We start from the raw sequence: 17,872 nt of genomic DNA on the forward strand, positions 1-17,872 counted from the left end.
AGTACCCTCTACTGGTCAGGAAGGATATATATTATTCTTAGAACTATGGTACAGAAGAAATCTCCCATTTTATTAATTAGTTGAAAGAATATGTCTAGAAGCAATTAGCGAACCTTCATTATTTATTTTCTTATAACAAGTATAAAATGATTTGGCAAATATTGTAGTGGCAAAAATGTTTTAAACTTAATCTCAACACTTTGGAGCAATTTTAAAAAATGTATCACATTGTTTATTTCAAGGTTTGTCATCCTTGACACTACTGACATTTTAAACCAAAGGATTTTTGGTTGCATGGAGCAAACTCTGAATGTAAGCAGTTTTTACACTATTCAGTAATAACTTTTTTGACAGAAAAGGCTGTTTCAATATAAATTATGAATTTTTCAAATCATCTTCCTTTAGTACTTTTGTCACATGACCATAACTCTTTGTCTTTCTGTTTCAGGATGTTTTGCAGCATCCCTGGCCTCTACTAGATGTGAGCAGCAGCCCTTCCTCAAAGTTGTGAAAACCAAAAACATCTCTACATATTGTTAAATGCCGCCCTCCCTGGCCCCCAAAAGGGGAGGGACAATATGGCATTCAGCTGCAAATCAGTGAACTATCCAATTCAGATGTTCCCGAAAAATTGATAAAAAATATTTTTTACTTAGTGAAAGATGACCCACTTACTAATTAAATCTAAAGTTCACGAATTTTTGTATACCAGGTTCATAAAAAATATCTCATAAGAATTATAGTGAAGATTTATTTTTAAATAACTATGGAATTTGTGCGTACATGAATATTCTAATTTCTTTTCAATCTAATCATCTTGTGATATATACATCTATGCAGTACAACAGTTTAATCAACATATGCTGGTTGCTTTATTTAATTTTTTACTTTAAAGATAAGACCAAAATCAAAACCTTTGAACTTATTATACTTTTCAACCTGAAAGAATCAAAGAAGAGCTACAACTCTAAAATAGCATCAATAAATCCAGTATTATTTTCATGAGTATCAACAGGCTATACTGAAACAAGGTTAAATATAAATACCTTACTCTGTACTTAATTTGAAGTGTTGCCACCGAAATCAATTACAGATGTTTATTCTGAAAGATGCTACTATGAAGGTTGCAAACTCAAATGCTGATAATGGTTATTCAAAATTAAATTTATGGAATACCCAGAAAATAGGCTGAATTTGAACCTGTAGATAGTTTTAAAATACTCATTACCAACAATTTTTTAAAGACGTAGAAGGCTATTGTCTTCTATAATTGGGAGTTTTAAAATCATCTCCCTTTAGTGCTTTCAATTGTCACATGGCCATAAACCAAAGACCCAAATAACTTCAAATGATTACAGATACTATTTAGGCAAAAACTCTCATGTGTCAGTACTTTTAATGTTGTGTACATCAAATTATAGTAAAAAGATGACTATAAACAACATGCAGCCCCTCTATTTTCAGGAACAGCACAACAGATTACAGTAAACCGAGTTTATATTCCACCATCAAGTGTGGTTCTCCCATTAGTTCACTTTGTGACGGGTCTGAAAACAAACAAAAACAAACATATTAAAGATTCTCAAAGAAAAGATAAATTCAATGATTCCACTTACATGAAAATATGTAACAGGCAAAACTGACAGAAAACAGACCAGTGGTTGCCTGGGACCAAAGGTGGGGGACTGACTGCAAAGGGATCTAGGAAACTTTCTAGGGTGATAAACATTTTATATCTTGACTGGGGGGACACTTACACAACAGTACACATTTGCTAACATTCACAGAACTGTACACTTAAAATGAGTACAATCTATTGTATGTCAACTATACCTCAATACAGTTGATTGTAAAAAAAAAAAAAGCCAACAACAACAGACTGAAAAAAGTTCTCCTTTTTCAAAACTTAAGTTTTCCAATGGCTTCCCAGATGACGCTAGGAAACAATCTCTAATTAAAAGATTGAGCAGTCCCTTAAACTAGTTTGCAAAAACATTTTATTTCTATTGTTTTGTGCTCTGTTATATACACATACACAAACATAAATCAGAATTTAGGACCAAGAAAATCTTTAAAATCTTCACTATCTTGTTTTTAGAGAGCAATCAGACAAGAGTCTTATTTTAACCCTATAGTACATATAAAAGAGCTTTTAAAATTAATGCTAACAGTAAGCTTCCAAAAAACAAAGCATTTTTCCATTTCTGTCTCCTATTAGGATAAAAACCCAATGAACTATAAAATCAGTTTGTAAAAAGAAATAATCATCCACATTAAAATAATGATTACAGGTCTGGATGTTTCCTCACTGATCTCCTAAGAGACTAGAGATTATTGTGTCACATCAGTTCAGCAATCTATATACTCTCCACACTCATCACACAACAAAGTAGCCTTAGCAACAATTGACACTGCTATACTTAATAATAGCAGAGTAACTGCTATGTATATAATAGGCATTCAAAATCTAAACTTATTAAAAAAAATGCCTCCACAAGAGTACAAAGGATAGCCAAAGATGTTTGCTTACAGCACTGTTTTGTGTTAAATGAAAAAAGAGGGGCGCCTGGGAGGCTCAGTCGGTTGAGCTTCCAACTCTTGATTTCAGCTCAGGTCATGATCTCAGGGTCATGAGATTGAGCCCAGTGTCGGTCTCCACATCAAGCATGGAGCCTGCTGAAGATTTTCTCTCATCCTCTCCCTCCCCCCACCCCACTCACACACACGCTCTCTCAAAAATTAAATTAAAATGTAAGAATTAAGTGAAAAAAGCATCCAGCAATAAACGCATTGATGTATCATACATACTGTAAGATACACAGTATGCCAGTTGTGTTAAAAAAGAAAAAAAACAACCACTAAGCAATGCCCAATATTTCTGACGATATATATTCATATGAAGACACAGAAAAAAGTCTGGAAGGAAATATACTAAATGAAAACAGCAAGTAACTGAAGAATAAGGGAGAGTAATGGGCTTGGGGATAATCATGGAGGACCCGAGTTTCAGCTGTAATGTTTTAAATTGTTAAACAAATAATACAACTTTCTTTTAAACTCTATTTTAAGCTTTGACTTTAATAAACTGCATGCTTATTAAATAAATCACGTACACCAGAAAACAACAGACCACATCAGCAAGGCAACGGCCTGTGGTTCCAGAGCCTTCTCTGCCGCTACCTTGCTGTGAGACTGAGAGGAAGGACTGAGCCTTACTTAAAGTCAGGGAACTGGAGTAAACAGAAGACCCCTTTCAGCATTAAAATTCTAGTTTAGACTTTACTATTGCCCTCCTCATAGTCCCTTCCTTTCCTTGTAAAATGTGCAGATTTTTCTTGGCCAAGTACTTCCCTGAAGAGCAAGCAAAACCCTATCACTTCCAACACTTAATTCAAAACCCTCCAGCCATATGGGCCTTCTTAACACACTCTTCTGTGTGTTGGGAGACAATTCTCCATGGGTCTCAAAATTCTCTAAGTCTTAGATACACTGCCTGCCTTTGTTTTAGACTCTTTCCAAAATTGTTTCTAAAGTAAATAGCCTAAGACAAAGATCATGACTCTTCTGGAGCCCAGAACAGAAAGGCTTATTTCCAGGGTGCCTGGGTGGCTCAGTCGGTAAGCATCTGTCTTCGGCTCAGGTCATGACCCCAGGGTCCTGGGATAGAGCCCCGCATAGGGCTCCCTGCTCAGGGGGAAGCCTGCTTCTCCCTCTCCCACTTCCCCTGCTTGTGTTCCTGTTCTCACTAACTCTCTATCAAATAAATAAATAATCTTTAAAAAATTAAAAAAAAAAGAAAGGCTTATTGCTTATCATAAAAGATTCAGATGTCCTTATCTGGGGGTTCCTCTACCTGTAACAAAATACACCGTAAATGTGGCATCACCTGACCCTCTTCTTGCTACTCTGTGGGAGCTGGGGCTCAGGGAACCAAAAGGAAAGCTGACACTCCAGCTACTGCTATTGCTGAGTAATAAACTATCCTTTGACTTTAGGAGTCTTGTCTTCTGCCAGGATCTATGAAACCGTGGCAAGCTAACCTGTTAGCTTATAGATAAGAAAACATCTTAAAACCCTTCAGAGTTCTTCAGCTGTTCTCTCAGGTTACAGACCTTGAACATATTGCTTCTTCTGCCTACAATATTCTTCCCTCTACTTTTTAATTAACTAATTCATACATCTTTTAGGAACCAAGTTATGTGTCATATTCCCAGAAGTGCCTGTCTCTCCCATCCAACAACAAACTATACCACTATCCCTTTTTATTCCTAGAATTTATCACAATTTGTAATTATATGTTTGCATTTATCTGTTTAATGTTTACTTCCCCAGGTAGAAAGCAGTTTGTTTTGTCACCATTGTATACTTAGAGCCTAGCCCAGTGCCTGACACATAATAAATATCTGACTGAGTAAATGCTTAACAAGCACCTCTCACTTTCTTTATACACAATTCCAGAAGTTGATTTTTAAATGAATGTATTTTTATAACTAATTTCAAGATAAAAATATACAGACATGAACTATCACCTTGCTAATTTAAAATGAGGTATAAGTTCAATGTAAAAAGCTTAGGCATTGTAGATTTCCCTGCATTCAGAAAGTTCCCTCAGGAACGATTCTCAAAGGGGAGGCTCACTAGACTTCCGTTGTGTCCACAGCATTTCCTTACCGGACATCAGCAGCCAAGCAAAACTAACATAATTTAATCCTGTTGGGTTTTTCTGTTTCTCCTGAACTGCTGGGGCATAATGAGTAGATGCAATACTAAATAGAATTATATTTGCTTATCTTCCTCAGAACCAGAAAAACAGAGGATGCTGTTTGGATTGTTCTTACTTAAAAGTTATTTATCTTATATATAATAAAATTATCCAAGGAACTTTATTAAAAATGACAGATTCTTCTTTCCTATTCACCACATATAGAAGCACAAAAACTCTTTGGGGGTGGGAGATATTTTTTTAAAGAAAACGTTTCTTATTTTTCCTAGTCATTTTAAAAACTAGTCATAACCCACAAATATTTTGAATACTGAAACAAAAATCGTTTAAGCTACCCTTATAATACTATGTTAGACTCACACATCAGACTATAAGCGCAGGACATGAAATAAAGGACTATCATTAGTTGACTGCTAATGACTATAACCTCAGAACTCCATAAGTAACTTTCACCTTTAAAACCAGTTCAAGAGGGGCGCCTAGGTGGCTCAGTCGTTAAGCATCTGCCTTCGGCTCAGGTCATGATCCCAGGGTCCTGGGATCGAGCCCCACATCACGCTCCCTGCTCAGCGGGGAGCCTGCTCCTCCCTCTCCTACTCCCCCTGCTGTGTTCCTGCTCTCCCTATCTCTCTGTCAAATAAATAAATAAAATCTTTAAAAAAAAAAAACACAGCTAAAGAACAGTTATTATCATTAAATTTTGTCTTATTGCAATGAATAAACATAAGTGAATCAATCCAATGAGCTATAAGCTCCGTAAGGATGAGGATGCTATTGTTTTATTTGCTTCCGTTGCCTTGTACATTATTAGGGCTCCAAAAAAAGGTGCTAAATGACACTCACCATTAAGAATATCTTCAAATCCAATAGTCTCATCATTACCCCTCAAAATATCCAGTGAAAGGTTTGAGCTTGGAAGAAATGGAAGACGCTGTACCTTCAGGAAAAATATGAAAGGGCAAGATTAGAGAAAACCAAGGGGAGAAAGAAACAATACAAAATCTAATTTCATGCTCCTCATTCTTTACTTGTAAAATTCACAAAGCTATAAATAAAACACCAATATAACCAGTGGAAAAAAACACCAGTTCATATTTTAGACCCAAACCAAAATTTTTAAAATTCCTCAAAACTTTACTCAAAATATATAAAGACACTGAAAATTATAGTTTTAATTAACACTTAATAATCCCATCAGCTTTGCATATATTTTGGGGCTTTGTTTCTGTCCCAGGAAAACCACAGCATACATGTGATGAAATGCAAAAACCCAAGCACCTAACGTCATATCTACTTCCTAATAGAAGTGGGATGATCAAATTCCTGAAGAAATTCCAACTCAGTAAGAGCATTATTCTACTTAGTAAATTGAGATTACTTCACTTTGTATGTTGTTTTGTATTGCTCATTGTAAAACTGTAAGTTATGACCCTTTAAAACAGTACTAGTAACCAGAAAGGAAGACCAAAGTCACTTGTGGGGCCTTTAAAAAACACAATACTATTCTCAACTAGTGGTATCTACCTTTCTCAAGTATTAAATATATATACTGCAGACTGGTACGTAAGTATATAGTGGAGCAAGCATGGGTTGTGGAGTCAGAGACCTGGACTCAAACTCTTCTACTACTTACAATACTATGACTGTGTTTAAGTCACCTGATCTGTCTCACTGTCAGTTTCCTCATCTGTGAAACAGGATAATACCACCTTCCTCTCAAACATGCTGGATGATGTGGTGTAAAGTATGTAATATAGTATAGTCATTGGCATAGACTTGCTATTCAATAAACTTTTATATAGCCAAAACAAATTTTCAGTTTTCTGTGTTCTTTGTTAGTTGTCTAGCAATTATAATTGGAAACAATGCAGATTATTTTGGATATTGACAAAAGAATGCCAAGAGCAGTAATAGGTGGTCCATGACTATAGATACTAGTATTTTAAAATAACCCTTCTTTCTGCCATCTTTCCGTGCCACCATAATGGTGTGCATGAATGTCCTGGCAGATGCTCTCATGAGCATTAACACTGCTGAAAAGAGAGGCAAACGTCAGGTTCTTATTAGGCCGTGCTCCAAAGTCATTGTCCGGTTTCTGTGATGATGAAGCATGGTTACATTGGCAAATTTGAAATCACAGATGATCACTGAGCAGGGAAAATTGTTGTGAACCTCACGGGCAGGTTAAACAAGTGTGGAGTGATCAGCCCCAGATTTGATGTACAACTGAAAGATCTAGAAAAATGGCAGAATAACCTGCTCCCATCCCGCCAGTTTGGTTTCATTGTACTGACAACCTCAGCTGGCATCATGGACCATGAAGACGCAAGACGGAAACACACAGGAGGGAAAATCCTGGGATTCTTTTTCTAGGGATGTAATACATACGTGCAAATAAAATGCCTCAGTGGAAAAAATAAAATAAAATAAAAATAAATAAAATAATCCTAACTTTGAAATCTAAGGGTGCTGTTAAGATTATTTCGCCCAGGGAAGCCTGGGTGGCTCAGTTGGTTAAGCATCTGCATTCGGCTCAGGTCATGATCCCAGGGTCCTGGGATCGAGTCCCACATCAGGCTCCCTGCTCATCAGGGAGCCCGCTTCTCCCTCTGCCTACGGCTCCCCCTGCTTGTGCTTTCTCTCTCTCTCTCTCTGAAAAATAAATAAATAAAATCTTTAAAAAAAAAAAAAAGATTTCCCCCAAGAAAATATATCCAGATTTAAAATATTTTTAATTACTAATGGCCTATAGAGTTTAAGATGAAAAAATTTCTTTAGGTTGTCAAAATTAGAAAAAACACACACATATATATTTTAAATATTATATATAAAATAATAATTATATATTAAAATAATATATTTTATTTATATTTATAAATATATATATATATATATATATATATATATATTTTTTTTTTTTTTCCTTTCTTTAAAAGGAAAGTAGGGAGGATAGAGGAAGAAACAAAAATGGAGCTTTTAAGTTAAACCAGACAGTAAGGGGCCCGGTAGGTACAGTTTGATCAGATATAGTCCTGAGAAAGTACCAAAAGCAAGGATGAGCAGGCAGTTGTTATACATCCCAACAAGCAAGAACTGTAATAGTACAGGGATAAGGGGAAAAAAGGGTAAGGCAGAATTCTGGGCAAGGATTTTTGAATTAAATGGGATTAAAATTTTAGGCCTGAAATATAAGCCATAGCTGGAATGTGAGCAGTAGGAAAATAAAAGGAAGCTAATGATTCTGTGCCAAGCTTGCGTTATTTCAATCCTCAGAATAACCCTAATAATCACACACTGTTGTTACGGTTAACTCCATTTCACATTAAAAACAAACAAATGACCTGAGGCTCGGAAAGGTCACTAATTTATTTAAGTTCTTAAGGCTAGTAGATGGTGGAGCCAAGATTCACATCCAGGTTATTCTGACTTAGAGCCACACACACTCTTTTAGAACTGGATTGTTAGAAAAAAGTTCTGAAATAGCTTCCACAATGACTTGGCCAATACAGTTGACGGTATTAATAGAATTTATTGAAAAAGACACAGTAGTAGGAAGAACATGTGCAAAAGCCAAAAGGTGAGAAAAAAACTTAGTCAGGACATGCAAGTAGTTTTAGGAGCTATGAAGTATGGTGGAGAACAAGGAGATGCCAATTCATGGACACAGCCACATTAAGGTGTTGAGTTTTAATTTGAGGGCAAAGTGAGGGGAATGACATGGTCAAATCTGTATTTTATAAAAATTACTGTGGCTACAGCATGTACAATGGATCAGAGGGCAGTAGGGGTGGGTGTCGCAGTGATCTGGATGAAGTACAGTAGATGATCAAAACCAATGGTGAGAAGATCTAATTGACTAGATGGTGGGAGGTATGGTTCGGGGGTAGGGATGTGGTGCAGGGTGAGATAACCAAAGCTCATGCTCCAATCTCTGCCTTAGGAAGCAACCTATTCATACATGACTCAGAGTATGTGAGGAATGAGTTATTCTGTACTTATACATGTGAAATCTGAAGTGCCTGTGGACTTCCAATGGAGAAGTCTATAGGTTTACAGCTCATGAGAATTAAAACTTGGCAGTCATCAACATATAAATGATACCTGAAGTCATAGGCATAGATAGGAAATAACAGGATGAAAAGAGGACTGGAGATGGGAACTAACAAAACAGGTACTTCAAGGTACAGAAGAAAGCAAAAGGAACCTACGCAGAAACACCTGGGAGCAAGGTTTCAGAGACGAGGGGATATCAGGAAAGTGTGGTGTCCTAAAAGCCCAGGGAAGGAGTCACTGGTGTAACATACCACAGGGAGATCAAACAAAAGAGGGCATACGGATGTCCACATTGTTCAAGAGCAGTTTCACTGGTGTGATGGGACCCAGAAACAGTGGGTTGCACTCATAGGAGGTAAAGGAGCATATACAGCATATACAGCAAATGGAGGCAACTTTAAGACGCTCAACCTGCAAAAGCACACTCAGTGAGAGAGAAGGTGCTATAAAGAGACTGACAGACGTTTTGTTTTAAAAGACAAAAAAGGTTAGAATGTATGTAAACACTGCTGATGAGTCTGAGCAAGTAGAAAGAGGATGAAGATATCAGCTATAGAAAGGATCCATGAAAAGGGAATTCCCTGACATAGTGTGAGCATAGGTCAAGGACAGTTCCTACACACTTGGAAGGACATTTCTGAAGATCTTATTCCTAACCAACAGGTGCACTCAGCTATATACAAACTGCCTATATACAAACATACCACCACATGGATATTCCTAGAGGCATTTCAAATTCAACGTAACTCCCCAAAAAGAGAAAAAAATGAAAGTAGATGCAGGTAAGTTTTGGCACTGAGCTCATAATTTGAAGTTTTCCACTTAATGTCTTCTTTTTTCTCTATAAAGTAGAAATCAAGGTCATACCCTGAAAAGGGGCAAAACAGAATAGGCTATAGAGGAGAAGAGAAAGTAAGGGTTATAGGGCTAGTATTGGAAAAGAGTCCTTCCAATCCATAGCAACATACGTGTGGAATGTATTATAACTGATATCCATAAACTCACCTGCTGCACTGCCTTGAACTCCATTTGTAATTTTAGTGGAGCAAACAGACCCTGGATGTTTCTTAGTGTGGAAAAATTCATTTTATCTTGGTTGAGCTGGAACTACAAAAGCAGACAATGTAATTTTAAATGTTACACTCAACATTGTTTTCAAAACAGCACGGTTACATATATAACACAACACTTAAAAGAATTTTAATATCCATAACTGAAATAAAAACAAAGTACTTTTATTAATTTCTTCGAATATATATGTCTATGTTTTATTCAGCATGCAGGTGTACTTCACCAACATAAAGTTACCACCTAAAATTTGAATTTACAAAACTGATAAATTAAGGAATGTTTTTTACATTGCAAAAGCATATTTACAAAATATTTCAGTGCTTTTGATTAGAATTACCACAAAACTGATGAAACAAAGAAAAGGTATAAATAAAATGAGATCTAGAAACAGTTACATACAAGTGACAAAAATACTGAATTTCTAAGAATGCAAGTATATAATTCAAAAGATTTCACAAAAGAAATAGTCAAACCCATGATACCACCCTGTTAATTAAGCTACAAAGTTTACACTCCACTTTTTGGGGTAAGAGATTCCCGGATGGCAGGAGGACCCAAAACTCTAAAGTTTGTCCAGTTTGTATTGGGTGCTAATAGGCAATTTTTTTCTGGAATCACACTTTTACTAAACACTAATATTACTTCTAAAAAACTTTTACTGCCATTTAATGTACTTCAGGCAAAATGAATCAACTTGACCCATGAATTCTAATCATAGTTTCCCAAAATGTAATGGATACGATTTGCAGATAGACTGCTACAAAGGCCTGAATTAAGATTATTATAGTAAGATAAAGTGACATCTGTGATCATTTTTCATTACACTACATTCTCTTGATAAGAGTTTAGGTCATGGGGGGGATAATTTTGATCAAAAACCTATTGCGAGATTAGTAACCACTTTAGACATGACCTGGGGCCATATACATGAAGTCTGAGGTCAGATACCCAGCGATATGGTTTTTAATTACTTTAGCTTGAGTATAAAATTTTAACAGATCGTCCTTACAGAAAACATGCAATATTTTACTATGGGTATATAATCTGAAGTTCTCACTGAAAGTTTCCTTTAAGTATTGAGTTATTCTTATAAGTAAATACAGTTTTATGTAAAAAACTCAATTTTATGAACTTTGATGACTATACCCACCTTGTAATATGATGTCAAACTGCAATTATCAATCAACATGTACTTAATTATTAGCAACCACATGCAAAATTAGAATCAGGCTCTGTGGCAATATACCACAAAACTGTCTACCATGGAGAAGGTTATATAATCTAGTTGGGAAGACATTACATATAGATCAGGGCTTCTCAACCCTTGGCATTACTGACATCTTGGGCTCGTAATTATTTGTTGTGGTGGATGGGGACTATCCCATACGTTGTAGGATGTTTAGCGGCATCTCTGGCCCCATCCAATTGATGCCAGGACCAAAGACCCTTCTCTCCCAATACTACTTGTGACAATCAGACATTGCCAAATGTCCCCTGAAGAAGGTAAAATCATCCCTAGTTGAGAACCACTGGTATGAATAATGATGCTCATCTTCCATCACTATCACTACTACAGCTCCCAATCATGGAGAGCTACTATAAGCCAGCATATGCCAAGGCATGGGCTATTACTAACTCCATTTTACAGATGAGGAAACTAAAACTTAAACAGAGATTAAGGAACTTGCCCAAGTTCATATAGCTGCTAAGTATGGTGTCAAGAATCTAAACCTATATAGTTCAATTATGTAACCCACGCTAAAGGACTTACAATAGTTAATAAGTGCCACAGAATTTCGAGAGACTGCCATTAGCTGGTTAAGTGATTAAGGAGACCACACAGAAGCAGCTGATGTAAACTGAGTCTCAAATGATCTATGCAATTTTTTAAACTCTTCACCATTTGGGCCTGTCTCACTCAGATTTGTCCAAGTTTCTCTTAACATGTATTGCTCAGAACTAAATCAATATTTCAAATCTAATGGCCAGGCTAATACTTGGGAAAGTGAGACTGTAATCTCCCTTGATTTGAGACCCATCTTATTAATAACAACACTGCACCATCTTCCTGAAGTAGTGTTAAGATACCTTTCTTCTTGCTCTGAACGTGTATTTAGAAAGTCTTTTAAGTTGTCTTTAGAACATGTATACAGGCTATATACCCTCTTTGGGGGTGACCCTTCCCTATCTATTAACCTGGTTAATACTGGTCTAAAACCATTCTAATGTATGCTCCTCTACAAAGCCTCCCACTAGCCCTATGCACAGGTGGTTGCTCCATCTTGGTCCTCTATACCATTTTATGAAGCCCCTATCCACTGCCTGTCTTCCCATTAAATTTCCAGCCCCTCAAAGATGAGGATTATGTCACATTCATCTGTGTACCTACTGTGCCTAGCAAGAGGATATGTCCCTCAGTAACTTGGAGATGTAGGGCTTGAGAAAGAGGTCAAGGCTAGAGATGTGGACTTGGAGGTCAACAGCAAAAATGGCAGAGGAAAAATATAAAAGAAAACAGGGTCATCAAATAAGGAAATATTATGAGAGGAAAGGAAAGGGGGATTGGCCTTTAGAAATGTCCATAAAGGGGTGTCTGGCTGGCTCAGTCGGTAGAGCATACGACTCTTAATCTCAGGGTCGTGAGTTCAATCCCCATGTTGGGAGTGGAGCCTAGTTAAATTGGTCCATAAAAAAGGCAACAGAACAACGTGTAGAAAAAGGCTTTAGTGAAGCAGTTTAATGATAATTCAAAAGTCTACTCTACAAGGATACTGAAAATAAGTCCTCATATTCTTCATGGTCAAATGCTCAACATTAAAATTGTCTTAATAAATGAAACCACATAAGTATTACTAAAAGTATTCTTCTACTAGAGGATAAAAATAAAAACATAGGTAATATACTTACATTTTTTTCTGATAATTCAAGAGGATGACTGGGCAAAAGTTCATTTTTCACACAAGGAAGGCTAAAGAAAAATATTTAAGAGAGAGATTATAAATCACTCAATACCTAAAGCTCAAAATTGTATCAATAGGTGTAACTACAACGGAACGGCACAAGTGAGGTTTTAGGACAATGACACTTCTGTAGCCTGATTGTGGCAGTGGTTGTAGAAACTGACGTATGTATTAAAATTCATATTACTATGAATTATAACATAATGAATTATATAACATGAAAAAAAGGTCAGATTTACTATATATGCTAACGGTTTTAAAATGTATCGATTATAGGGACACCTGGGTGGCTCAGCTGGTTAAGCATCTGCCTTTGGCTCAGGTCATGATCCCAGGGTCCTAAGATCGAGTCCTGCATCGGGCTCCTTGCTCAGCAAGGAGCCTGCTTCTCCCTCTGCCTGCCGTTCCCCCTGCTTGTGCGCTCTCTCTCTTACAAATAAATAAATAAAATCTTTTTTTAAAAAATGTACCGATTATAGATACTAGTGGTTAATTCACTAGGGTGAGCCCTTCAAAAAACAGTGTTAAATGAAGCTCTGTATCTAGAAGAAATTTAATAGAATATGTTTAAAACTACTATTATTTGGGGTGCCTGGGTGGCTCAGTCATTAAGCGTCTGCCTTCAGCTCAGGTCATGATCCCAGGGTCCTGGGATCGAGCCCCGCATCGGGCTCCCTGCTCCGTGGGAAGCCTGCTTCTCCCTCTCCCACTCCCCCTGCTTGTGTTCCCTCTCTCACTGTGTCTCTCTCTGTCAAATAAATAAAATTTAAAAAAAAAAAAAATGAAACTACTATTATTTGATAACATGCTTCCTGTATTATATTAAAAATCTAGGGGCACCTGGATGGCTCAGTCAGTTGAGTGTCCAACTCTTGGTTTCAGCTCAGGTCATGATCTCAGGGTGCTGGGATTGAGCCCCACATCAGGCTCCACACTCAGTGAAGAGTCTATTTCAGGATTCGCTCTCTCCCTCTTCCTCTGTCCCTCCCCGCACTCGCATGCCCCACCCCCTCAAATAAATAAATAAATCTTAAAAAAAATCTACACCTCTTCTGTTTAGGTCTATACATATTCAATATTTAATGTATCTTTAATAAATACATGCTGAAAAATGTGTTTGACATTTATTGAATACCTACTATATAAGGTTATATATTGCTAGAACCAGACCACTGGTCTTTAACACTCTAGATATATTAAAGATGACTATCCTTATTGCCAAAATGGCATTTGAGAGCTGAAAGGAACCTGCAACAATCATTTATTGAATATTGTCTTTGTACAGAACATTATCTTAGAAGCAGAATTTGAAAATGGTTCTGTTCATGGCAATCTTATTAAAGTCTAACCAGGAAGAAAAAGGAGCATTTTATGTGGAAAAAAATAAATAAATAAGAAATCATCAGAACCTGGTTACTGACTAGTTTCATGAATTTGATTATACTATACCATAAATCTAATTATATCTCCAAATCCAAAGACTATAAACTGCACCTTTCACTAGAAAATGGAAAGACAATAATGAAGCATTATGTCTGTCCCCAGACATCAGTATTAGAATGACATTTTATTATAGTAAGACCAAACTACCTTAAAGTTACATATAAAATTCAAAAATTCAAAACAGATGTTTACAGGGGTAGGCACACTACCCTTATTTGATTAAGCAGAAAAGCAACCTACCAAAAAGTACCAGAAATTGAGACCTGAACATATAGAAACATGGAAGAAATCAAGGGAAGGGGTACAACTGTGTGCTGAAGCTAGAAAAATAAAGTAACAGCAGCTAACACTTACTGAGAGCTTATTAATGTCAGGTACTATTCTAAGTATTTTTCATGTATTAACTCATTTATTTCTCAAAGTAAGATTTATACTATTTACAGCCCTATTTCACAGATATAGAGATGAGACATAGAGCAATTAAGTTACCTTCCTGAAGTCATACATCTAGTGAAGAGCAGAGCCAGAATCAAAACCCAGGCAGCCTACTCCTGAGTAGGCTCTTAACTGCTGTGCTCTAGTGTCTCCCAGAGAATTATTCCAGTAGTTAATAAGATAAGGAGACAAATGGCTTTCCAAGTTAGCAGTATCAAAAAGAAGCATCCTACCAAATCATGCTACTGGGTAACAGCTCCTTGAAGGATGCCCTGTCCTGGGAACCCACTACTGTTAAGACACTTCTTCCATTATAGAAAACATCCACTCCCATCCTCCCCCAGTCTAAGGTATATTACTTGCTATGTCCCAAATTAAATATATATTTATGGTCTATCAAAATATTTAAAGAATACTGTGAAAAAATTCACAGAAACATCTTATTATAACAAAGTCAAAGTCACAATTCCCCCGTATACCCTTTTCGAAGAAGATCATGACTTTCAAAAGGTCCACTTGCTGAAAGTTCAGTAACTGGAATACTGTCCTTTAACTGAGATCCAAGTCCTCTGGCATTCTACAACACAAATAATAACACTATTAAATACAAAAATGTTTTAAAACTCACACTGAACATCTACATAAAAAACAGTTTAAGCACTAGACAAAAAAAAGTAAAGTCTCTGCCCTCAAAGAGCTCACAGTCTAGATGATGAGCCTTGGCATTATGGTAGAGTGATTATACATGGTACACTAAATAATATCAAATTTGGGCATAGGAAGGATTCCTGAGTTGATCTCTGAATATTGTCATATTGAAAGGCATTCCAGGAAAAAAGAACATGGGTAAAGAAGGTACAAAAGTATAAATGAACAAGCTATAAGTAGTTTGACCTGACCAGCTAACTACACATCTAGTGAGGCAAAAATAAAGCAAGGCTGGCAAAATGAAAAAAAACAAAAAGGCTTAAACATGCAAAGAAATTCAGGTTTTATTCTGAGATTGATAGAGAGCCTCTGAGGGTTATGGCATGATCAGATTTACTTTCATTGGAAAGATCCCTCGCTTAGGATGGAATGATTAGCACAGAATGAAAAAAGTTGAGGACAGAATCCTGGGGAATACTATTCCTTAATGAAGAACAAGGAAGTGGGATTAAGAACAAACAGAATAGCTAGACGAATGTGGTCACAGAAGCTAAGGGAAATAAGAGACATTCAGAAAGTATTTGGTTTCTATAACAGGGTTCTCCCTATGAAAAATAAATCTAATCAGCACAGTATAAACAAAACCAAACAAAAACAAAGACTCACAGTATATCTGGTACTGGTGTATTATACCCTACACATCTATACCATAAAACATTTAATCATCAAATATTTATTAAACATCTACTATGTGGCAGGTACTCTGGTAGATGCTGCAGATACATGTCTACCTTCCAGGGTTTAGTCTAATGAAGATAAATTAAGCAAATAAAATGCAATAAACATTACAACAAGTAAAACACAAAAGCTGACTTTTAATCACTTGTTGCTCAAGTACAATATCACTGTCATTCTGCAGAAAAATGTAAAACAGCTACAGGTATTTTGGTATCCACCTTACGCTATTCTAGGAGAAACTATTCTGAGAAACCAGCATTTTAAATTGATTTCTTAATTTATCTGTGTATTTTATTTGGTCGGGTCCTTTATGCTGTTCAGAGTTTCTTCAATCCACCACTCTACTTCAGGATCTCACACCTGGATAGCTTTAACAGCACTTGACTGGGTCTTGCCGTCTCTAGACTTTTCCATTTTCCAATTCTGCATATCAAGGTTTTCCTAAAACATATAATTTCCCCCACCAAGCTGTTATAAAACCTTTCACTGATTCGCCAATGTCTTCTCTGAAAAATAAAGTCCAACTCAAGAACCTGCAAAAGAGTTTCCCCTATACAGAAGTCAAGGTTGATCAGGAAAAGAATCTGGAATCTAGTGTGGACTGTCTCTAACCTACTATGTGACTATAATCAAAGCATACAATCTCTCTGCCCCCATTTACTCATCCTTCCAGGTGCCTGAACTCTTTCCAGATCTAGAATTATATGATTGTACATTTCCAAATGCATCTCCTGGTACTTTCCCACATAAACATTCTCCTCCTCCCGACTGCTTTATTATAAAGTAACAGAAGAAAAGTTTCTTCTATGCACAAAGAAAAGGAGAATTCGGATTTCTGGGTTTTACTGTTATGATTTCCCCCAATTTCCTTGGGTAAAATATCAGGATTGGTACCTAATGTTTCTATTAAAGCAGCAGAGGAAAATAAATCTATGAAAAGTTAAGTACCACTAGACCTCAAAGTGTTTATAAAACTTCTTCACAATAATCAACAATATTACCAACAGAAACTTTCTAGATTTAGATGGCCTAGTATCAGAGTCAGTGGCCATGGCCATTCAGAAGTCTTTCCCAAGCATCACAACTTTTAAGTTAAAAGGAGAGAAAGGGGGTGCACTAACAATCAGGGATTACAACTGTCTGATTTTCCCCCCTCCAACTTCTGGAATACTACAAGTTCCCCAAAATGTCTGTAAAGGTGAGAGATAAAAAGGAGACTTTATAGTTGGGTTTGTTAGCAAAGCAGTTCCGAGGTCAGGGGTGAGTGAGGAATTCGAGGGCTCTGGGCCCCCAAGGTTCGCCCCTCATGGGAAGGGAGTTGGCTGAGCCGCACCACACACCACGGAACGACGCTACACTTTCGGATTTGTCCTTGCCAGCTCGGCGCCAACTACGGGGAAGGCGCCGGGGCGTGCTGGGGGACTTGGGGTTGAGTGGGCGCAAATCGAGAGAAACAAGTGAAGGGAATAAAGCCGAAGCGCTGCTCGCGGGACGCGCGCTGGAGCCCATCCCGGACGACAGCCACGAAACCCCCAACCCCGTGACTCGACAGATCATGGCGCCCGAGGCCGGCCTCATCCTCCCGCCGCCGCCGCCACCCCGGGACGAGCTAGGGGGAGGCGGACAATTCCTGCCGGGCCAGGGTCCCGAGCCCGCCGGGAACTCGGGTCGCTCAGGGTCTCACTCACCATCTTCACTTGCTCTGTGAACGGCCTCTCAGCCCCGTTACCGTCAGCCGGCCCCGCCGCTCACTTCCGTTTCCGGGGTTGCCCCCCCACATCCGCCGGAAGTGCGTCCGTCC

General features: G+C 37.5%; 1 protein-coding gene and 1 pseudogene across 1 annotated transcript; one reads left to right on the forward strand and one right to left on the reverse strand.

The window, feature by feature from the left end:
• Nucleotides 1-848: 848 nt before the first annotated feature.
• POMP (proteasome maturation protein) lies at nt 849-17,853 on the reverse strand. Its single transcript, XM_032403278.1, has 6 exons — nt 17,760-17,853; nt 15,165-15,262; nt 12,755-12,815; nt 9,782-9,883; nt 5,567-5,660; nt 849-1,547 (listed from the first exon to the last, which is right to left on the reverse strand). Exons 1-6 carry the CDS (start codon nt 17,760-17,762, stop codon nt 1,480-1,482), a joined length of 426 nt encoding a protein of 141 aa, XP_032259169.1. The 5' UTR covers nt 17,763-17,853; the 3' UTR covers nt 849-1,479.
• Nucleotides 5,745-7,096, forward strand: LOC116631755 (annotated as a pseudogene).
• Nucleotides 17,854-17,872: the final 19 nt, after the last annotated feature.

Source organism: Phoca vitulina, unplaced genomic scaffold, assembly GCF_004348235.1.
Source record: "Phoca vitulina isolate PV1807 unplaced genomic scaffold, GSC_HSeal_1.0 scaffold5, whole genome shotgun sequence".
NCBI lineage: Eukaryota > Metazoa > Chordata > Mammalia > Carnivora > Phocidae > Phoca > Phoca vitulina.

Bases quoted from the DNA above. Each gene is read 5' to 3' on its own strand.
- POMP (XM_032403278.1), bottom strand. The intron at 5,661-9,781 runs GTGAGTTTATGG...TTTTTCCTGAAG, and splicing joins AGTTCAAGGCAGTGCAGCAG to GTACAGCGTCTTCCATTTCT. The intron at 1,548-5,566 runs GTGAGTGTCATT...GTTTGTTTTCAG, and splicing joins ATTTGAAGATATTCTTAATG to ACCCGTCACAAAGTGAACTA.